The following is a 24,950-nucleotide window of genomic DNA, read 5'->3' as shown; positions in this document are numbered from 1 at the left end:
TGGGCCAGTCATTTTACAAAGAGTGTTACAAAATTTCCCGCGTGGCAAAGTGATTGTTGGTGTATATGGTGACCTTTAAATGGACCAATCATGGGATGCTTTGTGTTATGCGTTAATCTTGTGGTTTTTGCCTTTAAAAAGGGCTTGAAACCGCTGCTCGGGGCTCCCTGTCTGCTCGGGACAGAGAGTCCGTTTGTGCAAACGTCAAATAAACTCCTCTTGCTTATTGCATCTCCCGGCCTGGAGTCTGAGTTTTCTGGGGTGCCCTCCTGTTGACGAAAGTATCCTAGGGGACTAGGGTCTTTCAGAGTAACTTGGTATGAAACTGTTCTTTAAAGTAGTAAAGATCACATATCTCAGGAGCCAGGACAGCATTTCATCACTACGCCATTACTCACTCTTCACAATGGTTACCTGCAGTACAGATGTGGCAGGATGAATGTGGAGCCCATGCAATGCCATTGACACAAGCTCGGTGGTTGTTTAACCTGGCCACAGGTGTGCAGGGAACTCTGACATCCAGAATCACCACCTGAAGAAATACAAGTGAAAGACTCAGGCATTTCAGGGTATGATAGAATTAATAAACAAAAAGTATTACACACAAAAATACTTTTAAAGTCTAACTTTTTCACTTATGGATTAAAAAAATCCACAGCAGTTTATTGTCTCTGTCTTAAGCAGCAGCTTTTAGGTAAGAATTTCTGCTGGGTGTCCAGGGCCCATGTCTAGAATCCTACTCAGGAGGCTGAGATATGAGGATCTCAGCTGAGAGTCGGCTGGGGCAGGAAAATCTGTAAGACTCTTTTTTGTTGTTGTTGTTGGTCGTGGGGCTTGAACTCTGGGCCTGCGTGCTGTCCCTGGGTTCTTCAGCTCAAGGCGAGCATTCTACCGCTTGAGCCACAGTGCCACTACCAGTTTTCAAGTGGTTTATTAGAGATTAGTTTATTAGAGATTCCTGCCTGAGCTGGCCTTGTACCAAAATCCTCAGATCTCAGACTCCTGAGTAGCTAGGATTACAGGATGAGCCACCAGCACCTGGCTTCGGCTTCCTAAGACTCTTATCTACAATTAACCTCCAGAAAATAGGAAGTGGTAATGTGGCTTAAAGTGATAGAGTGCTAACCTTGAGTGAAAAAGCTCAAGGACAGTGCCCAGGCCTTGAGTTCAAGTCCCACAACTGACAAAAAAAAAAAAAAAAAGAAAAAAGAAAAGAAAATTCTTTAAGATTCTCTGTGTCTTAGCTAAGCAGAATGAGAGCCTTACCAAAGCAGAAATTGGAATAGCTGAGGAATTTAGAATATCTGAGTTGCTAATTTCACCAAAGCAAGCTTAATCAATGTACCTTCTCTACCCACAATTCCCCCTTTATTAATTAAAACTCTAGAGAGACTGTTATTTCTACATCTATTTGCTAAAGGGTGATAAATCTATACAGAAAACATAATTGGAAAGAATTGTTTTTTTACTCAGCCCATAAGCATGAATTATTTGGTTTACTTTTTTACCTTCCCTCCTTCCCTCAATCCCTCCTACATTGCAGATCAATTCCATGGGCTGAACTATATCCTAGCCCCTGCCACTAGTTTTTTTTTTTGGTCCAGTCATGGGGCCTGAACTCTGGGCCTGGGCGCTGTCCCTCAGCTCTTCAGCTCAAGGCTAGCACTCTACCACTTGAGCCAACAGCGCCACTTCCAGCTTTTTATTTTTTGCTTATGTGGTGCTGAGGAATCGAACCCAGGGCCTCATGCATGCAAGGCAAGCACTCTACCACTGAGCCACCTTCCCAGCCCCTATCTTTTTTTTTTTTAAGTGGTACTAATATTTGAACTTAAGGCTTTGTACTTATTAGGTAAGGACTCAACACGAGCCATACTCCAGCCATTTTTTTTTTTTTTTTTTGCTTTAGTTGTTTTTCAAATAGGGTTTCCCTTTTTTGTTTGGACCATCCTGGACAAAAGTCCTCCTATTTAGGCCTCCTATACAGATGGGATAAGAGTGTGTGGCTTATTGGTTAAGATGGGGTCCCACTAACTTTATGCCCAGACTGGCCTTGATCCACAATCCTCCTAATTCTCCACTTCTCAAGTACCTGGATTTACAGGTATGAGTCATTGTGTCCATTTAGTCTATTCTTTAGATACTGCTTATCTTGGCTTCAACTCCAAAGTTCTTTTTTTTAAGGTCCAAGATGGGGACAGAACTCAATTACCTGATGCTTTTGCTCACTGCTAACACTCTACTTGTGTTGGAGTTCTTTTTTTTTTTTTTTTCCTTCAGTCCTGGTGCTTTAACTCAAGAGCCAAGGCACTATCCCTGAGCTTCTTTTGTTCAAGGCAGCAATCTACCACTTGAGCCACAGTGCCACTTCTGGATTTTTCTGTGTATGTGGTACTGAGGAACTGAACCCAGGGCTTCATGCATGCTAGGCAAGCACTCTACCACTAAGCTATATTCCCAGCCCTGTTGGAGTGCTTAACACACAGCCTTACAATCTTGGCACTACTGACATTTTAGTTAGGATAATACTTCACTGGAAGCAAGCCATCCTATACACTGTAGCATTAATAGCACCTTCCCTGGTCTCTCTCTACCCACAAGGTACCAGGGGCACCAACTGCCTCCCCCTGAATTGTGACAGCAGAAATGTCTCCAGACACTTCCAAAGATCCTCTAGGTACAAAACTGTTACCAACAGAGAGCCCATTCTTCTATGGAGTGTGAAGTTAGATGGCAGAGTCTATGTAAGCCTGAGTGGGCTGCTCACCTCCATTCCATCCATGGCCATAGTGGCCAGGTAGTTAGGATCCTGCTTGTTCCAGCAGAGTCGAAGCAGTGGGTGATGCTGTGGGTCTTCATAAATGATAGTGCTGTGTTCCAGGTGTCGGAGGTCAAACATCCGCACTGAGCCGTCAGCACCCACAGAGGCAAACATGTCCCTGCCACCTCCAGCTCGGCTAAATGCAATATCATAGACCTGTAAGTGAATAAAATGCTTCAGTGAGATTCAGATCTGGCAACTCCTTTCCCTATAGCCATTTCCAGTTCATTTGAACCCAGCTCATGACACTGAAGCAAGTAAGAAAAGCCCAAATGGTAACTAAATACTGGAATTCCAGAACTTTAACACCAATGGCTTCCCAAAAAGTGAAGATCAAGCCAGGCACTGGTGGCTCACACCTGTAATCCTAGCTACTCAGGAGGCTCAGATCTGAGGACCATGGTTCAAAGCCAGCACGGGCAGGAAAGTCCATGAGACTCTTATCTCCAAAAAACCACCAGAAAACCAGAAGTGGTGCTGTGGCTCAAGTAGTAGAGTGCTAGCCTTGAGCCAAAGAGCTCAGCAGCTAGGCCCAAAGTTCAAGCCCCCCCCCCAAAAAAAACAAGTGAAGATAATTATTACAGACACCTGGCTTCTTGCCATGTTTTGCCTAACAAGTCTTCTTCCTCCAACTTCTATAACAGAACAAAAGGCATATGCTCTGTTGACCAGACAGTACAGATAAGTCTGAACAAGGATTCCACACACACACATAGCTTCAGAGCTGCCAGAGCCAGTGACTGCCTGTTGTTGTATTCCAACTCCAAGACTGAGACACTTATTTTCTGCCCTTTGATGGTTTTCACTTTATGTAATCAGGCAGGTCCATGACTACATTATGCTTGAGATCACCAATTAAGGAATGAAATCAGCTCCTGTATGGCCATTAATAATAGCCAAGCTGGTTCTGCTATAAAACCTGGACCTTAGACATTTATAAGAAAAAGGGAAGCCGGGCGCTGGTGGCTCACGCCTGTAATCCTAGCTACACAGGAGGCTGAGATCTGAGGATCGCGGTTCAAAGCCAGCCCGGGCAGGAGAGACCGTGAGACTCCTATCTCCAATAAACCACCAGAAAACCGGAAGTGGCGCTGTAGCTCAAGTGGTAGAGCGCTCGCCTTGAGCTGAAGAGCTGAGGGACAGCGCCCAGGCCCAGAGTTCAAGCCCCACGACCGACAAAAAAAAAAAAAAAAAAAAGAAAAAGGGAATATGATTCAGTTTTGAATTACAAGAGGTTAAGGTGTTTCTCCATATTCACAAACAGGTTTATTTAGAGCCCTCTCTTGTCCTAGAGTACACTCTGTTTGTAAGTGAATCAGGTAAAAACTTCAGGTAAAAACAGGGACTAGGGGAAACAGACAAAGCCAGATATGTTGAGTGAGACACAGACAAATGTGGGAGAAAAAAGCCAAACAAAACCTCCCTTGTATAGTCAAGGATAATAATGACAGCTGACTTGGGGAGACAACAGTTTATCACTAGATGATAGAGCTCCTGAAGGACACAGCCAAATGAGCATCTATTTATATTCAACTTTCTAAATTCATTTTTCTTTTTTTTTTTTTTTTGGTCAGTCATGGGCCTGAACTCTGGACCTGGACACTGTCTCTCAGCTCTTCAGCTCAAGGCTAACACTCTACCACTTGAGCCACAGCACCACTTCTGGCTCTTTTGTGCTTACGTGGTACTAAGGAATGGAACCCAGGGCCTCATGCATCCAAGGCAAGCACTCTACCACTGAGCCACCTTCCCAGCCCCTCATTTTTGTCTTGTTGACCATGAAGCAATTTATGCTCTCACTCAACTTTCATGCTTAGTTACAGCTCTACCACTTAATCTATACTTCAGCTCTGCTTTTCACTAGTTTTTTTTTTTTGGTCAAGGTGATATACATAAGGTAATAAGTACATCTCTTCATTTCTTGTCAAACTTATCTCCTCCCTCATTTTTCTCCTTTCCTTTCCACCCTCAATTCCCCCACCCACCTCCACCCCCACTCCTGCCAAGTTGTACAGCTCATTTCCAACATATTGTCTTGTGAGTTTGCTAGTTTTGTTTTGTTTTGTTTTTTGGTCAGTAGTGCGGCTTGAACTCGGGGCCTGGGCACTGTCCCTCAGCTCTTCAGCTCAAGGCAAGTGCTCTACCACTTGGGCCACAGCGCCACTTCTGGTTTTCTGGTAAGTAATTGGGGAGAAGAGTCTTGAGGGGACTGGGAAGGTGGCTCAGTGGTAGAGCGCTTGCCTTGCATGCCTGAGGCCCTGGGTTCGATTCCTCAGCACCACATAAGCAAAAAGGAAAAAAGCCGGAAGTGGCGCTGTGGCTCAAGTGGTAGAGTGCTAGCCTTGAGCTGAAGAGCTGAGGGACAGCGCCCAGGCCCAGAGTTCAGGCCCCACAACCAGACCCTCCAAAAAAAAGAGTCTTGCGGATTTTCCTGCCAGAGCTGGCTTTGAACCATGATCCATCCTCAGATCTCAGCCTCCCCAGCAGCTAGGATTACAGGCATGAGCCACCAGCGGAGTGGCTAGATGTTTTGAAGATGGAATCTCTTAAGACTTTTCTGCCTGGGCTACTCTAGGACTTTAATCCTCCAGAGCTTAGCCTCCTGAGTGGCTAGGATTACAGGTGTGAGCCACTGGTACCTGGCTTCTAAGATTATTATGTATTTTTTATTAAGCTTACTGTCATTATATAGGAGATAATTTCATTGCTACATCTTCACACGTTTATACTGTATTCCAATCAATCTCACCTCAATATTCTTGCCTTCCAAATCAAGACACGTGTGTGCGCGCACGCGCACACACCCTTTTTAGTACTGAGGCTTGAACTCAAGGGGTCTGGGCACTGTCTCTGAGCTTTGCTCAAAGCTAGTATTCTACCACTTGAGCCACAGTCTACTTCTGGCCTTTTGGTGATTAGCTGGAGAAAAATCTCACAGACTTTCCTGCCCTGGCTGGCTTTAAACTGTGATCATTAGATCTCAACTTCCTGAGTAGGTAGGATTATAGGCATATACTACCAGTTCCTAGCTTGGTCAGCTTCTCTGCTCAAGGCTGGTGTTCCTCCACACCTCTACTTAGCTTACTGGTTAATTGGAGATAGAGTTCTCATGGATTTTTATGTCCAGGCTAGCTTCAAACCATGCTCTTCACATGAGTAGTTAGGATTACAGGTATGAGCTGCCAGGACCTGGCTTGAAATCACTTTTTTTTTTTTTTGGGTCCGGTCATGGGGCCTGAACTCTGGGCCTGAGCACTGTTCCTCAACTCTTCAGCTCAAGGCTAGCACTTGAGCCACAGTGCCACTTCCGGCTTTTTAAAAAAAATTTTTTCTGAAAAAAAAATTTTTTTTCTGCTTATGTGGTGCTGAGGAATTGAACCCAGGGCCTCATGCATGCAAGGCAAGTGCTTCTACCACTGAGCCACCTTCCCAGCCCACTATTTTTTAATACTATCGGTATGTTTATAGAAGACTTCATTACTAAAAATCATCAAACTTCTGGCACAAAAAGAAATGTGATAGACTGTAGAATAAGTAATTTATTTCAGTCAAGAAATGCATTAGTTGCCACATGTCAGGATATCAAAAATATTGCAGTTCCAGGCTAGCTTGGGCAGAAAAGTCCATGAAAATCCATCTCAGTGGAAGCTGTACATGGTGATGCACACCAGTCATCCCAGCTCCAAAGCAAGCCTAAAACAAGCAGATAGTGGTCCAAGCACACGCCCTGGCAGGAAGACTCTTTCTCAAAAACAAACAAACAAAAAACCCAACAGAGGAAAACAGGGCACCATTGGCCCATGCCTATAATCCTAGCTACTTAGGAAGCTGAGATCTGAGGATCTTAGTTCAAAGCCAACCTAGGCAGCGAAGTCCTTGACATTCTTATCTCTAATTAAGCACCAAAAGGCTGGAAATGGAGCTGTGGCTCAAGTGGTAGAGCACCAGCCTTGAGCAAAAAAGCTTAAGGACAGCACTCAGGCCCTGAGTTCAAGCTCCAGGATGGACACTCTCTCTCTCTCTCTCTCTCTCTCTCTCTCTCTCTCTCTCTCTCTCTCTCTCTCTCTCTCTCTTCTCTTATTGTAAACTGCATGCTGGTGACTCAATCATGCCCGTAATCACAGCTAACTCAGGAGATTGAGATATGAGGATTATGGTTCAAAGCCAGCCAGGCAGGAAAGTCCATGAGACTCTTATCTCCAATTAACCACCAAAAAGCCAGAAGTGGAGTGGTAACTCAAGTGGCAGAAAACTAACCTTGAGTGAGAAAGTTCAGGTACAGTGCCCAGGCCCTGAGTTCAAGCCCCAGGCAACAGGTATGCGGGCCAGTGGCTCATGCTTGAAACTAGCTACTCAGGAGGCTGAGATCTAGGGATTGAGGATCCAAGACAGCCAGGCAGAAAAGTCCTCAAGATTCAATCTCCAAAAATAACCAGAAAAGGCCAGGATGGAGACATGACTCAAGTGTTAGAATGTCAAGGAAGCAACAAAAACTAGGCACTGAATTCCAACTCTGGGATTATCAAAAGATAAATAGAGAAAGGCAGGACTGGAGGCATGGCTCAGCAGTAGAGTACCTATCTATCAAGTATGAGGCCCTGAGTTCAAAAACCAGGGGGGAGCACTGACAGTGTTATTTTCTGCTGTCTGACACATTATTATTATTTTAAACTTACACACATTATATTCTATGCAACCTGCAAAACAATAACAGAACATCCTAATCTCTCACTCAACAGGCAAAGAAAACACTTGTGGAAAGAAAAGGAAAAGCATCTTTACCTCCTTATCATGAGCGATGAGCTGGGTCTTCACATGGCCAGATACAAGATTCACTCGCCCCAACACCTGCCCTGTCTCCAGCCCCCAGATGGTGCAAGTTGTGTCAATGCTTGAGGTACCTACAAAAATCAACGCAAGACAGCAGCTGATAGGAGCAAAGTTCTCATGAAGACTTCCTTCCTATGCCTACATCTCTCTTTGCCAAGGGCACAACAGGCCACAAATATTTCCTGAGTGCAGGGAAGGAAGATCAAATATTACGGTCCATACCTCAGGACCCTAGTTTTTAATGGGAGAGATAAGATATCTACGCACACATGAAAACACTATATGTGGAATTAACAACCACATTCCATATTTAGCCTATTTCCTACTTGGCCTGTTCTAGGATGGTATGTCTACCTTAGATGCCTGGATAAAAACAGGCCCAATCATATGAAAAAATTTATTTGCTTCTTCAAACAGGAATATACACTCCTTAATCCCCTTACCTAAAAGATAAGGGTCCACTTCATTCCAGTCAAAGGAGGTCAGGGGGGCACAGAAATCTGAGTTCTTGTTATTATTTAGCAAACATTCCAGCCTGGTTTCTGTTTCACCAACCTAAAGGAACAATAATTTTTTTTTAAATTCAGCCAGTCTTAGTCTTATCCTCACAAAAAGTCTTAAATGCCCCTGATTACTATGATTATTATCATAGTAATCTAAGACATGTGTGAGCTAGTCTTGGGACCTGAACTCAGGAAGTGTCCTTGAGTGTTCAAGGCTAGCATTCTACCACTTGAATCACACCTCCATTTCTGGGTTTTGACTGGTTAATTGGAGATAAGAGTCTCATAGACTTTCCTACCTAGGCTGGCCTCAAAGCTTGATCCTCAGAGCTCAGACTCCTGATTATGATAGGTATGAGCCACTGGCATATATTCTTATCACAAAGACTTATAAAACCCAGCCCAACTTCCCAGGTGAGATTTCTTTCAAATTTTTGTCCTTATTCCAGCTTTGCTTTCTAAGTTTCCATTTTCTGCATCTTTCTACTGGGGAGGTCTTCTCACCTTATTATCCATAGAAAGTCAGCAGCTTTCTACTAGGCCTATACCCCAACCCCTGCCTACAGTTGAGAGAGGGGATCCCAAGATCCATTTACAATGACCTGACTTCTTAAAATAAGAGGTCTCAAGTGTTTAAAGCTCCACCAAGAGCTGTTTGTGTCATGGTTTCCAGGGCTATCTCCTCCTAGCAGCAAGACTTCATGACATCTTGGCTAGAAAATCTGCTGAACCAAACAAAATCAGACCACATAGCTTCACTTGTTTCTCTCCTGCTGCCACTGGTTGCTGCTAATCATCTGCTCTATGTAAGTACACTAACAGCTGACCCCGAGAAAGCCCAGTTCTCTAGCTGCTAATGAAGCACCTGCTTACCCTCCACACACGAAGATAATCACCACTTGTCGCCAGTAGGTCTGGATAGACACCTTTTGTGTCAGGGATCCACATAAGCTTTGTGGTGGGGTATGGATGATCAAAAGTGTTTCGGCAAATAAACTCCGAACTCTCCTCATCTAATCCAACAAGTTGAACCTGCAACATAGCAAAGTTGAGTCACATAAGCATTTGATTTTCTTTTTTTCTATTTTGCCGGTCCTGGGGCTTGAATTTTGTGTTTGGAAGCTATCCCTGGGCTCCTTTTATTCAAGGCTAGCACTCTACCACTTGAGCCACAATGCCACTTACCGCTTTTCCCGTTATTAATTGGAGATAAGAGTCCCCTAAGGATCTGGGAAGGTGGTTCAGTGGTAGAGTGCTTGCTTTGCATGCATGAGGCCCTGGGTTTGATTCCTCAGCACCACATAAGCAGAAAAAGCCTGAAGTGGCACTGTAGCTCAAGTGGTAGAGCGCTAGCCTTGAGTTGAAGAGCTGAGGGACAGCGCCCAGGTGCAGAGTTCAGGCCCATGACAAAAAAAAAAAAAAAAAAGGTGTCCTGAGCCAGGTGCTGGTGACTCACACCTGTAATCCTAGCTACTCAGGAAGCTGAGATCTGATGACTGCAGTTCAAAGTCAGCCTGGGCAGGAAAGTCCACGAGACTCTTATCTCCAAATAAGCACCAGAAAACCGGAAGTGGTATTGTGGCTCAAGTGGTAGAGCACTTGCCTTGAGCTCAAGAGATGAGGAACAGTGCCCAGGACCAAAAAGAAATTCCAAAACAAGTCTCTTCGACTTTCCTGCCTGGGCTGGCTTCAAACTGCAATCCTCATTTCTCAGCCTCTTGAGTAGCTAGGATTATAGGTGTGAGCCACCAACACCTGGCCAAGCATCTAATTGCTTAAGTAGCAAAAAAAAATAGACGATTCCAGTCAGTGATGGAAGTAGAAGTCCTGATGCCATTTTACACTTAACTAGAGTCAAAACTATTCAGTTTTCCTGGTCTAGTAATCTTTCAGTACTTACTGATATTATTTGATAGATGAGAAGTATGAGAAGAGTCATGTTTTTTCACTCAATTCATGTCTTAAAAGATTGGACCTGCCAGGTGCTGCTAGCTCACGCCTGTAGTCCTAGCTACTCAAGAGCCTGAAATCTGAGGATCACGGTTCAAAGCCAGCTCAGGCAGGAAAGTCTGTGAGACTCTTACCTCCAATTACCAGAAGCTGCAAGTGGTGCTGTGGCTCAAAGTGGTAAAGCACTAGCCTTGAGCAAAAGAGCTCAGGGACAGCACCCAGACCATGAGTTCAAGTCCCATTGACAAAAAAAAAAAAAAAAAAAGACTGGACCTGTTGGACCTGTGTCTTACTTCTAGTATAGTATAATCTACAGTAATGGCTCTAAATTTGGCCTTTCTTCCTTCCTTTCTCTCTCTCTTTCTCTCTTTCTTTCCTTTCTTTCTTTCTTTCTTTCTTTCTTTCTTTCTTTCTTTCTTTCTTTCTTTTCTTTTTCTTTCTTTCTTTTCTTTTTCTTTCTTTCTGTCATCATGGGGCTTGAACTCAGAGCCTGGGTGCTGTCCCTAGGCTGTTTTTTGCTCAAGATTAATGATCTACCACTGTGAGCTACAGTTCTACTTCCAGTTTTTTAGTGGTTAATTGGAGACAAAAGTTTTATGACTTTCCTGCTAGAGCTGACTTCAAACCTCGATTGTCAGATCTCAGTTTCCTGAGTAGCTAGAATTACAGATGTGAGCCACCAGCAGCCCACTTGCCTCTACTTCCTATAGGCCCTTGCACTACATGTTAAGAGATTGTCTTTTTTGTTTTTGTTGATTTTTGGTGGTTAAAGTCCCAAGAATGGGGGTCTCTGTACTAAAAGGTATGTATGTCTTAGTTTGTTTCTGTGGTGCTGGGATTTGAACCTAGCCACAAGCATGCTATGCTATATATACCTCCAGACCTAAATTTTATTGATTCTAACATAGTTCATATATATAAAAAGAACTAAGAAGAGGCCAAAAAAATGGGACATCTTTGGGAAAAACTTTCTAGCCCTAAGCCCTAGTTTGAGTACTTCATGTCTATGAGATGATCCATTCTCTTCTTAACATCTTCTTGAGATCTTTTTTGTCGGTCGTGGGGCTTGAACTCTGGGCTTGGGCACTGTCCCTCAGCTCTTCAGCTCAAGGCAAGCGCTCTACCACTTGAGCTACAGCGCCACTTCCGGTTTTCTGGTGGTTTATTGGAGATAGGAGTCTCACAGTCTCTCTTGCCTGGGCTGGCTTTGAACCGCGATCCTCAGATCTCAGCCTCCTGAGTAGCTAGGATTACAGGCGTGAGCCACCAGCGCCCGGCCTTCTTGAGATCTTTAAGCCAGGCAGCAGTGGCTCACTTCTGTAATTCTAGCTGCTCAGGAATCTGAGATCTCAGGATTGTGGTTCAAAGACAACCTGGGCAGGACAATCCATGGGATTCTTTTTTTTGGGTCCAGTCATGGGCCTGAAATCTGGGCTTGGGCGCTGTCCCTCAGCTCTTCAGCTCAAGGCTGGCGCTCTACCACTTGAGCCACAGCACCACTTCTGGCTTTTTTTTTCTGCTTATGTGGTGCTGAGGAATCGAACCCAGGGCCTCATGCATGCAAGGCAGGCACTCTACCACCGAGCCACCTTCCCAGCCCTCCATGGGATTCTTATCTTCAAATGACCACCAAAAAGCTCTGGCTCAAGTGGTAGAACATTAACCTTGAGCAAAAAAGCTCAAGGATAGTGCCAAACCCTGAATTCAAGTCCTAGTACAAAAGAGAGAGGAGAGAGAAGGGGGGAGGGAGAGAGAGAGAGAATCTTGAAAAAAGGTCCCAATGCCCACGCAACATCCTAGCAGTAAAATAAAAATTTCTCGTAATCACTTTTGTTAAAGCTCCCAGGGGTATCTAAATGTGGCTATGGTTCAGATAAATATTATGCTAGACTTGATGCATCAGTTAACCAGATTCATTTCTAAGAATGTAGAACTGGGACCCAAATATTATTGGGTCTCAGTTCTTAAGTCTGGAAGGGAAAAAGGAGGTAAGGCTTCAGATCCACTAGGCATGGAGATGCAGGGCAAGCTGGTACACATAGAGAGAGAGTGAGATGAATGAAGGGAAGGATGTGCAGGATATGAGGCAGAACATAACTTGCAGTGTGGAAATGTGAAGGAACAGTTCTCCACTGCCTGATTCCAGTCTCCCAGGAGGCTTGAAGGTCATCCCCTCCTTCACACAGCCAACTCCTATGAATTTCTCCCTTCCCTTAAACAACCTGAGAAGGACATTTCTATTGCTTGTTTCCAAAGAAACTGAATTATCAGACACATAAAATTGGGGGGCGGGCGGGAGGGAAGGTCTCTGCTAAATCAGAGTAAAGCCAACTAGCTTTCAGTGATTTCAATGTAAAATTCAAAGCACCAAAACAAACACTGTAACAACTTACTAAGACCACATAGTAGCCTAAAGAAATTGCAAAGTATCCTGGAATTCCTAAAAGTATGCATAATTCTATTCTGTATCATTTTTTTTTTTTTTGGTTGAACTCTGCTCTGGGCCTGGGCGCTGTCCCTCAGCTCTTGAGCTCAAGGCAAGCGCCACTTCCCATTTTCTGAGTGGTTTATTGAAGATAAGCGTCTCATGGGCTTAACTGCCCAGGCTGGCTTAGAACCATGATCCTCAGATTGTTAGGATTACAGGTGTGAGCTACTGGGCCCAGCTCTCTATATCATTTTTCTACATCCAAAACAAGCAAAAGACTTCAGGAGGTGACTTCAGGACACATGGCATATGAGAAGGATGCCAGATAAAAACTCATGTATTTAAAAAAATAAATGTTTCTTACGCAGGAGATCACCAGACTCTGTATACTTCTAACCTGAAATTAATTTCTTCCCAAAGTTGGTTTGTATTTTTTTCAACATCTCAACCTTATGTTACTTAGGTGAGACAGATGTTCTATGTGAACTTGTGTTGTACCACCCACTAAACATGCCAGCCTTTTGGGTCCCAACTGCCAACCAAATATTGAAAGGAGTAACAATTGCAGACTGTAGCTCAATCTTTAGTTCAGATACTCTAGACACTTACGTTTCATGATTAAAAAGAACGTAAGTTTTCTGGATACTCATGTAAAATGGAATAAAATGACATAGTAAAGCCTACCATTAATTCCACCCTCTATTCTACTTACTGACTCTGAAAGATTCTACTTGATGATAAAGTTCTACCCTAACAAACTAATTCTTGTAGGTGCATGCCTCTGTGTGTGTGTGTGTGTGTGTGTGTGTGTGTGTGTGTGTGTGTGTGTGTGTGTGTGTGTGTGTGTATTTGGGTATGATGGATTTAAAAAATAATTTATTATTAGTATAAAGGTGATATAGAGAGGGATTACAATTATACAAGTCAGGTAATGAGTACATTTCCTTTTATACAGTGTCTTCTGTTTTTCTCACTCACTCCCAGTCCCTCCCTCCCATCTCCACCCACGGACACTTTCATCTGTAAGCTCTACTGCTGCACTTTTTCACCCTGGTATGGAGGATTAAAAAAAAACAAAACAAAAAGTTTCAGTCCATAAAATTTATTCCGCAACTTGCTTTTAACCATGTTATCTTAGAACACTTTTTCCTATGTCTACCAATATCTGTTCCTTATTCTTCTGTAGATGATTGATTATATAACTACTCATAGTTATTTTGGTTATTTCCCATCGCTCTACTACCAAATAGCAGTACAGTGAATATCCTTATTCATTTATCCTGGTACATATGTGCCAAAGATTTTATTGGATAGATTCCTAGAAGTGTAATTGTTGTAACACATTTTGTAAAAGGTTGCTATTCATATTATAAAGAATATGAGCCTGCCAATTTATTTCCCCATACTTTTGAAACACTAAAAATAATCTGTTGTTTACATTTTTGCGAATCTGTTAAATATAGGCATTTTACCATCATTTTACTATTGGGGCTGAACATTTTACTACTGTTTTTGAGTGACAGTAACTGCTAATATCTGAGTGCAGATGATGGGAACAACTACAAGCACTAGAAAAGCTTTCAGTGTGTCCAGTCATGTCATTTAGTGTTTTCAACACCAGCTTGAGGTAGGTACTACTCTCCTCCCACTTTCAGAAGATCATGCAGAAAAAGAAAAGGTAATATCTAATTTAGAATATCTGCTCAGATTTCTACTGGATTGTGTATCTTTTTCTCACTCAATTGTAGAAACTCATAGATGGCTACTATGCCTTTAATTTGTCACATTTCCTTTGGGAAATTAGCCCATAAAACTGAGAATTAGCTGGGCACCAGTGGCTCACCCCTGTAATCCTAGCTAGTTAGGAGGCTGAGATCTGAGGATAGTTGTTTAAAGCTAGCCTGGGCAGGAAAGTCCTTGAGACTCTTATCTCCACTTAACCTTCAGAAAACCAGAAGTGGTGCTGTGGCTCAAGTGGTAGAGCACAGGGACAGTCCCGGGTTGAGTTTAAGCCCTATGACCAACACACACACACACACACACACACACACACACGCACACGCACACGCACCTGAGAATTAGTGCCTATTTGGTAGTAGATCTCTGATTACATTTTCAATTTTTCCTACCATTTAAAAATGACTAAGGGGAAGTGGCGCTGTAGCTCAAGTGGTAGAGCGCTAGTCTTGAGCTGAAGAGCTGAGGGACAACGCCCAGGCCCAGAGTTCAAGCCCCACGACCGACAAAAAAAAAAAAATGACTAAGGTTCCTTGGGGCTGGGAAGGTGGCTCAGTGGTAGAGCGCTTGCCTTGTATGCCTGAGGCCCTGGGTTCAATTCCTCAGCACCACATAAGCAAAAAAGAAAAAAGCCGGAAGTGGCGCTGTGGCTTAAGTGGTAGAGCACTAGTCTTGAGCTGAAGAGCTGAGGGACAGCGCCCAGGCCCAGAGTTCAGGCCCCACAACTGGACCCCCCCCCAAAAAAAAAAAAAAGACTAAGGTTCCTACCTAAGAAAAGTTTGGTTGGCCTTTGCTTTTCCTTAATATTGTTCCACCTAGATTTCCAACTGTTCTATTAGTATCTCATTCTTCTCCCAACCCCACTCTGTATTTCCACCAAGGATATGTTCTGTTTCCTCCATCGGGGGGACACACTGAGGGTGAGGAGTCCTGCTCTTCAACCCCCATGTTTCACTAACTCCACTCATGGGGAAGATCTGCTCAAGTGCTGGCCAAAGCCTGAGTGGAGCTTGTGGGCAAAGCCTCATTAGTGGGCCTGCCCACTCTCCCATAGACATGTCCAGAAACTTCCTTACATTTACTGTGCTCTTATGTGGACCAGCAAATCAGTCTTCTCAGATTGTATGTGCTAACCCTCCACTCCAGTCTCTCTGAACCTACCACTGGGTGGGGAAGGTCTGGTTGGATATGTTTTTGAATTAAAGGTAAAAATATATAATAAAAAGTCTCAATTAGGCTTCAAGACCAAGGTGCATTTTTCCCAACTTAGTTTAGTAGGAAGCAGTACCATATTATAGATGCTTGATTAGTTACTGATAGAGTGATGCTAGGTTCTCCTTTGACTATTATTTTAAAATTTTTATTACCATCAATTAGTTGTGTAATGTCTATTATTTTCCTTGATTAAAGCTCCCAATGGAAAAGGGAATTCAGCAGGCACCGAATCTGTGCTGAGCCCCTTATCATTATATTCTTTATCATTTTCTTGCTTACACAGTCATATTAGAAGAGTGCTCCAAAACTCTTTTATAAACATGTGTAAAGTTTCCCCTTAATTTTTAGAAAAATGGTATATTATAGCCAAATCTATTGATCTTATGAATTTAAGAAAATAATGGGCATCCCTCAGAGGTCAGTAGAGAGCCAGCTTAGTATACCTTGCCTCTATTACTCATCACTTCTCCAGGGATATAAACTGTTGTCCTGTTCCACACTCCCCCATAGTATGAGATTAAAACTAGGATTTGTGTCTTTTGAGTAATACTTTTGTTTCTAAGGTATTTTGCAGATAGGAGTAGCCATTGTGCTTGGGAGAGTCTTGAGCAATCCTCCCAGGGCCTCCTACACAGCTGGGGCCACAAAGCTGAGATTATAACCTTACACCACCAATTCTAGCTATTTGGTAACTTTTTGCTTAGGTTGGCCTTAAATCTTGATCACACTTTTGAAGTATCTAGGATTACAGACACTGGGACATCACTCCTGACTATATTTCATTTTACTCATTCTTTTTTGTGTGCTGTTCCTGGACCTTGTACTTAGGGATGGATACTGTCCTTGAGCTTTTGTGTTCAAGGCTAGAGCTCTACCACTTGAGCCACAGCACCACTCTGGCTCTTTCAGTGGTTAATTGGAGATAAGAATCTTATGGATTTTCCTAACCGGGCTGGCTTCATACAGTAATCCTGAACTCTCAGGTTCCTGAGTAGCTAGAATTATTGGCAGGAGCTCACTGGCACCTGCCTTAGTTTTTTGTTGTTGTTGTTGTTTTATTTTGTTTTGGCAGTCATGGAGCTTGAACTCTAGGCCTGTGTGCTGTCCCTGAGCTCTTCAGCTCAAGGCTAGCACCCTACCACTTGAGCCACAGCACCACTTCCGGTTTTCTGGTAGTTAATAGGAGATAAGAGTCTCATGGACTTTCCTGCCAGGGCTGGCTCTGAATAGCAATCCACAGATCTCAGCCATCTCAGCCACCTCAGTAGTTAGGATTACAGCCCCAGCTCAGTTTTTGTTTCTTAACATCAGTATACAATGTTCTTAAAACTATGGAGACACATGTGACCAACAGCACATCTAGGCTTCAGTTTCTGTATCTTCCCATATATTTTGCTTGTAATTATTTCCCAGTCAGCTGATTTCTTCTTAACTTTCAATTGGGTTGTTTTACTTATTTTTTATTTTATTCAGTACCAGGGCCCTGAATACTCAGGGCATTCATGCTCTTGGCTCTGTTTTCTTGCTCAAGACTGATGCTATACACCCTAAGCCACATCTCCAGTCTAGTATTTTAATTAATTGGAGATGGAGTCTTTAGAACCATTCTTACCTGGGGTTGGCTTTGAACTTCAATCCTCCAGGTTTCAATAAAGTAGCTAGAATTACAAGCATGAGTCACTGGTACCCAGCTGGGTTATCTTTTAAACCTGTATTTTCTATTGGACACAAGTTCTATTTACTTACCAAGACAAATTATTAAATTTATGTGTTTTAAAATGAGATCTTGCTGTGTTGCAGACTGATGGAGATCCTCCTTGTCTTGCATTTTTTAGCATTACTTCTCTTCCACATGAACCTTTACAGATGCTTAAGTACACTGCCAACCACTTGTAATACAATCTATAATAATTGTAAAGTTGTGAACATTATTCCATTGCCTTCTTTCATCAAATCTGGCTAATTTCTTTTTCCCTCTTAAGGGGACTTGATCCTTTTGCCTACATGTTCAAAGTACTCTTTCTACATCAAGATGTAGAAACTTTTCTTTTTTTTTTTCTTTTTTGCTAATCCTAGAGCTTGAACTCAGGGCTTGGGCACTGTAGCACCACTGGTTTTTTGGGTTTTGTTTTTGTTTTTGTTTTTTTGTCTTTTGGTTTCGGTCATGGGGCCTGAACTCTGGACCTGGGCGCTGTCCCTCAGTTCTTCAGCTCAAGGCTAGCGATCTACCACTTGAGCCACAGCGCCACTTCCGGCTTCTTTTTTTGCTTATGTGGTGCTGAGGAATGGAACCCAGGGCCTCATGCATGCAATGCAAGCGCTCTACCACTGAGCCACCTTCCCAGCCCCCTTTTTCTGTTTTTATGTGGTACTGAGGAATTGAACCCAGGGCTTCACGCATGTGAGGCAAGCACTCTAGCACTATGCCACATTCCTAGCCCCAAGATGTAGAACATTTTCTAGGAAATGTTTCAGAGCCAATGGTTTTGTAGCAATTTTTCTTGGGATACATTATAAATTTCATCACTTCAAACTTTTACTTCTAAATTCTTTCCTTTTTTCCCTTTTTCTTTTTTTTGGGGGGGGGGGTGTCTGGTCGTGGGGCCTGAACTCTGGGCCTGGGCGCTGTCCCTCAGCTCTTCAGCTCAAGGCTAGTGCTCTACCACTTGAGCCACAGAGACACTTCCGGCTTTTTTCTTTTTTGCTTATGTGGTGCTGAGGAATTGAACCCAGGGCCTCAGGCATGCAAGGCCAGCGCTCTACCACTGAGCCACCTTCCCAGCCTCTACTTCTAAATTCTTTATATATTTGAGTTTTTTGGGGAAGGGGTCCGGTCGTGGGGCCTGAACTGTGGGCCTGGTCACTGTCCCTCTGCTCTTCATTCAGCTCAAGGCTAGACCACTTGAGCCATAGCACCACTTCTGGCTTTTTTTTTTCCTGCTTATGTGGTGCTGAGGAATCAAACCCAGGGCCTCATGCATGCAAGGCAAGTGCTCTACCACTGAGCCACCTTCCCAGCCCCTATATATTTGAGTTTTGAGTTTCATTTCGTTGGTTCTCTTTTTCAGGGACACCAACTATGCCTGAGTAGGATTTCCTTTTCTGTATTTATTACATTCTTTCTAATTATTCATTTCTATTTCTTTCTTGTTTGTCCTCCCCCTCTATTCCTATCACCCTTTTTGGTGTTTTTAACATTTTGAACTCATCTTTATTCTGTCTTAATATATCTTTAATTCTGTGCTAATTTTAGTCTTCTATATTTTCCTGGGCTCTACCAATTCTATTTTCTCATCATTATGCCTTATTGTACCCAATCTCCTGAATGCATGCTTGGAATACTTATTTCCCCAGTATCTTTGGATTCACTGTGGCATAACTGGCTGTTATTTTCCAGCTGTGTTTTGTAAAACTGCTTTTCTAGTGTGCATATTCCACTTGCTACTTGTTTCCACTTTCTCCCTCCTGTTTTATAGTATCTTTTTTTTTTTTTTTTAATTGCTACAGTACTGGTCCTGCTGAATGAGGGAGGCTCCTTCTAGATATCTGTTCCTGTGGGAAAGAGGTTCCTGTGGGAAGAGGCTAGGGCCTTTGTCCATTTTTCAAGTTAAAAAACACACGAAGCCTTTGCATCTCCTCTGCCAAAAGGTAAGGTACCACGAATGATGCTCACAATCTCTATCCACCTAATCTTCTAGAAGAGGTGGTACATTTTTTTCGGAGGTTGTGGGGCTTGAACTCTGGGCCTGGGCGCTTGTCCCTCAGCTCTTCAGCTCAAGGCGAGCGCTCTACCACTTGAGCTACAGCACCACTTCCAATCTATGTTTTCTTATACAGCTAAGTTCTCTTCTTACATGAAGTGTCAATCACAGTTTGAGTAAGCTTCTGTTCCCACTTGTGCATCCTCTTCTTACTGTCCCAAAGGATTGTTTTGTCCATCAAACTCCTATTTTGGAGAATTGTAGTTCTTTTGAGTTTGCAGTCAGAAGCCACAGCTTCATGCTAAAGTAACTATACTGCCATTGTTCATTACATAGTATGGGAGTATAAGGGAAAATTAAATCTAACTTTTGTCATTGTTAACGTTTTGGCCTTTTTCCTCCACAGTAGTCCCTGTTCTTCTAAGCCTCTCCTATCTCCTATCTCTGCCCTTCTACAACCATTAGTCCACAACACTTTCCCAACACTTTTTTTTTTTTTTTAAAGCAAAAGCCTTAAAAGAGGAAAGGCTATGAAACAGACCTTTTTTTTTTTTTGCCAGTCATGGTGCCTGAACCCTGGGCCTGGGCACTGTCCCTCAGCTCTTCAGCTCAAGGCTAGTGCTCTACCACTTGAGCCACAGCACCACTTCCAGCTTTTTCTGCTTATGTGGTGCTGAGGAATCGAACCCAGGGCCTCATGCATGCAGGGCAAGCACTCTACCACTGAGCCATTTTCCCAGCCCCAACAGGACCATTTTTACATGTATTATTCATTCACTGATTTTCTTTTCTTTGTCTTTCTGAGGTCCAGGATGGCTTCAAAATTGTGATTTTCCTGATTAAAGCTTCCTCTCCTGCATGCCTATAAGCATGTACCATTAATTTTCTTAGAACTGGAAAATTACATTCCTATTTTTACCAACCTTGAGCTGAAACTTAGCATTTCCTTAATTACAAATGAAGGCAACTACACACATCAGTATGAGTATCTATAACTTTTTCATCAAGAAAATCTTTTTCTTCTACATCACATAGGTGTTAAACATCTTGAAATGCTGTTTATTCCCATCACTACTTCAAAACTAACATAATGAAATTGGATGGTGTTAATGAGTCAAAGCTACATTTTCATGGAATGCATACAAAGAAGGTTCTTAACTCCAACTTACAGATAATTAGAGGCACAAAACTACTTTTAAGATCGATGTCCTGGCAAACCAAACTTAGTTAGTTTAACACTGATTATTCCACTGATTACACCAACAGCCTGTGGGTGTTTCTTCTCTCTTAGAACTGGGACTACTGCCAACCTAGTGGCCATGAAAGAACTTAAAAACATCCATTTATCTGGAAAGATTCCAACTCCTCTACATTTTACTTTTTTCCCCCTTCACATGTATCTCTAAATGATAGTTCTCCAGGGTCTTAATCTTACTAACACAGTGTCCACCACAGCAGGACCTTGAACTCTATTTCTAGTTTGGCTATGGGAGAAACAAGCACCAGCGAAAAGAAATAAAGTTATGTCTTACTTAAAGAAGGGTGGATCAGCTGGCATGGGATTTGTCTGTAAACTGTTTGTATATGTGAAATGTCTGGGCAATGAAAGTTCATCCTCTTCATCCATCTCTCAAAGGGACACAAAGAAGTCAGAAGCAGATATGTTCCTGAAACATTACTAATTTAAAATGTTCAAGTATTTTTTGTTTTTGTTTTTGGTCTTTTTCCTGCCAGTCCGGGGCTTGAACTCAGGGCCTGGGCACTGTCCCTGAGCTTTTTTTTGCTCAAGGTTAGCGCTCTATCACTTGAACCACAGCGCCACTTCTGGCCTTTTCAGTGTACGTGGTACTGAGGAGTGGAACCCAGGGCCTCATGCATGCGAAGCGAGCACTCTACCACTGAGCCACCTTCCCAGCCCCTCGTTTTTTTTTTGTTTTTTTTTTTAATTGGAACTTCGTATGTAAAACAGAACCCCTTTCCTATAGCAAACTGTGAGTCAGATACAGGTTAACTGGCCCATCCAACATCCCACAGTTAGGTTAGTCAAAGACCAAAACCAGAGCCCACCCTAGATCCACCTGTTTTGTTTTTTAATCTCAGGACCGCACTTGTCACCATCTACAGATTTCTTCTTAAATCTGATGCTCAGATAGCAAGCAGGAGTACTGTTTTTTTTTTTTTTTGGGGGGGGTCCGGTCATGGGGCCTGAACCTTGTCCCTCAGCTCTTCAGCTCAAGGCTAGTGCTCTACCACTTGAGCCACAGTGCCACTTCTGGCTTTTTTCATTTGTTTATGTGGTGCTGAGGAATCGAACCCAGGGCCTCAGGCATGCAAGGCAAGCGCTCTACCACTGAGCCACCTTCCTAGCCCCCAAGGAGTACTGGTTTTAAAAGCCAAAGCTTTTAATTGCTCTGATCACAATCACTCACAACTTTTCCTCTAAAAGGACAAAAGGAAGATGCTAAGAGAGAAATGAAAGAAAATTCTTCCCAACAACTTTCAAAACTACATTTAATCCACACTACCAGCTAAAAGGCTTTCCCCTTTCTACCAGTGCTTAGATGACTCTCAAGTTGATAATATACCCAGCAAGATTTGCTCCTCAAAGTTGCAAATCCACATGAAAGCAACCAGGAAAAGACTAGGCCCAAAGTCATCTTTCTCTATTTAGAAACAATGGCAGGATCGTGCCATAGACCAAGATCTCCACGAACAAATTGCTTTGGAGAGGATGGACGTCAGAGAGCAACAGCAATGACCAATCCTGGTAGCAGGGCTTAGTATCTACCGCCTTACGTGGGGGTGGGGAGTGGTGGGGAGGAGTGGACAACGAAACCCGTACAATAAACAGCACTAACCTCTTAATGACCAAGAGTGCACGATCACCAACCCTCTCACCAATCGTAGAGAACCTGAATTCTCCTTCACAGCACCCATCCCCACCCCAAAGCACTGCGACAAGACTTGGAGAAGGGAGGGAAGGGGAACAGGCAAGATAGACGGCCTAAGCTTTGGGACCCGTTACCACTACGAAATACCTGTCTGCCTCAGGCAAATCACAACTCCGTGCCTCGGTTTCCCCACAACACAGAAACGCTGTCAGGACTAAAGGAGGCAGCGAATGGAGCCACATAGAGAGACGGAGGGTTCCGGATGTTCCCCGGGACTCGCTCCCGGCCAGCTCCGTTCGGAGCCCCCGTCCGGCCCACCTTGTTGTTGTACTCCTCCACGAAGCTGCCCAGCGCCAGGCGAAAGCGTTTGTCGGGCCGCACGCTCCAGTTCATGGCGTAGACGGTCCAGGGCGCTTCATACTTGTAAATCTCCTTCCGTTTGCCGTGCAGAGACATGGTGGCAGCTGGGCCGCAGAGCTGGCGAGAGCTGCAGCAGGCTGGGCGCGAATCAGGCGGGGAGCCGGGCCTAAGACCAAGGAGTCCGCAGGGAGGAGGAGTCGGGGGGCGGGCAAGAACGGCCTAGCCCACAAGTGGAGCCTCAGCAACAAACGACGTCCTCGGAGCCCGACCCCCAGTTTCAAACCAGCTTGGGCACCGACAACAACCACCTTCCGTTTGGAATGCCGCCCCGCCCTCCTGGAACGGAAGCCACGAGACCCCTGCAGCAACGCCGGCCGTTGGCTGCTTGATACGTCCTTTGGAAATTATTCCTTTCCCTCATTGGTTAATGAGGCCATAGCAACCCAAATCTCTTCATTATTGGTCTACATGTTTGTCATTCCACCTATTCGTCCCGCCTAACTCTTGGAGGCAGGTGCTTTCGAAGTCTGAAAGGTCATTGGCTAGCTAAGATGTCAATCAGACATAACGGCGCAGTGCGGGTGAATGGGGGCGTGGGTGGCTGAGTGACGAGCGTGGCGGGCAGCTAGCCGCCAAGTTCTAGGCCAAGTCTCTCTTCTGAGTCAAGTGTCTTGGGTGACCTGTACTTTCATCCTTTGGCTACTGCTATTTTTGATCGGCCTCTCCAAGCTGCTGAGTAGAATTAAAAATATATATTCTACCTTGATAGCGAGTCCCAACCTAGCCCAGGCTGTAGCCCAGCAAGACTGTCTCAAAATAACAAAAAAGCCAAAACAACAGCAGCAAGATCTGCCTTGTTGGAGGATTTATTGCCGCCCTAAGCCCAGCGGCCCGGAAAATCCCTCCTCCCACATCCATCCTCAAGGCCACTTGTCACCAGGATTAGCTGCTCTGCCAGGCCCTCAAAGAAAAACAGGCCCCAGAAGGCGCCCATGTTCTCCTGGCTGGGATAGATGGATTTGGCCTCCCAGTACTGTCCTGCAGATTCTAGAAAATGCTCCACAGTTCTAGGGTTGATAGCTTGTAGATAGCAACAAGAGCAGCTTTGGCTTTTGGTCAATTCTTATCCTGTTTCTCCCTGCCACGGGGAATCTCTAAACAAATGTGAAGCCAACTGAATGTCTCTGTGCTGGAAGTTTGAAGATGGAGAAAAGTCTTGAGTTTAGGTAACATCGTTATAAATTTGATGCTGATTCTTTGCTTTCAATAAAATAGAGGGTTTACATTAAATTATTAAATGATATTTTTGAATAAAAATGTTAATGATATGATTTTAACAAAAATGTTTCCTCTGCACTGGTTTTTAAAAATGGAAAGAAAATAGGTTCAAAACTTACTATCTTAGTACAATAAAAATAATATTTATCCACAGACATAACAATTAATTTGGGGGGAAATCCTTTTTAATTTTAGCAAGGATTTAATGTAGCAGGGTTAAAGAGAAATAGAAAGGGAAGGAAAAAGAGAAACATTTTACTCCTCATATAGGAAGTAAAACTGTAAATCTTATCTCCTTTTTTTTTTTTTTGGTCGGTATGGGGCTTGAACTCTGGGCTTAGGCACTGTCCCTGCGCTCTTCAGCTCAAGGCGAATGCTCTACCACTTGAGCCACAGCACCACTTTTGGTTTTCTGGTGGTTTATTGGAGTTAAGAGTCTCATGGACTTTCCTGCCTGGGCTGGCTTTTTTTTTTTTTTTTTTTTTTTGCCGGTCGTGGGGCCTAAACTCTAGGTTTGGGCAATGTCCCTCAGCTCTTCAGCTCAAGGCTAGCGCTCTACCACTGGAGCCACAGCGCCACTTCCGGCTTTTTCTGTTTATGTGGTGCTGAGGAATCGAACCCAGGGCCTCATGCTTGCAAGGCATGCACTCTACCGCTGAACTACCTTCCCAGCCCCCCTGGGCTGGCTTTGAACCACTATCCTCAGATCTCAGCCTTAGTAGCTAGGATTGCAGGTGTGAGCCACGGGTGCCCTGCTCATCTCCTTTTAAGAGAGGTCTTTCCAAGAAAATTTTAGCTTTATAAGTGTGTGTGTGTGTGTGTGTGTGTGTGTGTGTTTTGCCAATCCTGGGGCTTAAATTTAGAGCTGGTCACTGTCCCTGATCCTCTCTGTGCTCAAGGCTAGCACTCTACCACTTGAGCCACTTCTGGCTTCTGTTTATGTGGTACTGAGAATCGAACCCAGGGCTTCATGCATGCTAGGCAAGCACTCTACCCCTAAGCCACATTCTTAACCCTTTCATGTTTTTAAAATGGATGAAAGTACCTTTCAAATTACTATGTTATTTGGATAGAAATAAATCAGTATGAGGGTTATGTACGTGTTGAATCTGTGTCAATATTATAACATATTGAAAACATATAACATATAACAAACTTTGCAACTTTTTTTTTTTTGGTCCGGTCGTGGGGCCTGAACTCTGGGCCTGGGCACTGTCCCTCAGCTCTTCAGCTCAA

The 24,950-nt window shown here is 43.6% G+C and overlaps 1 protein-coding gene across 1 annotated transcript in view; it reads right to left on the bottom strand.

Moving 5' to 3' along the window:
• Dcaf7 (DDB1 and CUL4 associated factor 7) overlaps window positions 1–22,786 on the bottom strand; it is a 28,921-nt gene extending 6,135 nt beyond the window's left edge. Inside the window, exons 1-6 of the mRNA XM_070027731.1 lie at window positions 22,395–22,786; window positions 9,028–9,186; window positions 8,095–8,206; window positions 7,604–7,722; window positions 2,768–2,977; window positions 415–532 (exon numbers count right to left, since the gene is read on the bottom strand). Of these exons, the coding sequence (XP_069883832.1) occupies window positions 415–532; window positions 2,768–2,977; window positions 7,604–7,722; window positions 8,095–8,206; window positions 9,028–9,186; window positions 22,395–22,532 (856 nt within the window). The 5' untranslated portion in view covers window positions 22,533–22,786. The remainder of the gene's footprint in view (window positions 1–414; window positions 533–2,767; window positions 2,978–7,603; window positions 7,723–8,094; window positions 8,207–9,027; window positions 9,187–22,394) is intronic.
• Between the last annotated feature and the right edge of the window lie 2,164 nt (window positions 22,787–24,950).

This window comes from Dipodomys merriami, unplaced genomic scaffold (genome assembly GCF_024711535.1).
Source record: "Dipodomys merriami isolate MVZ:Mamm:240054 unplaced genomic scaffold, mDipMer1.0.p SCAF_19, whole genome shotgun sequence".
In the NCBI taxonomy this organism is placed as follows: Eukaryota; Metazoa; Chordata; class Mammalia; order Rodentia; family Heteromyidae; genus Dipodomys; species Dipodomys merriami.
Note: the sequence above shows the minus strand (reverse complement) of the source record. Positions and strands in the feature narration are given on the sequence as shown.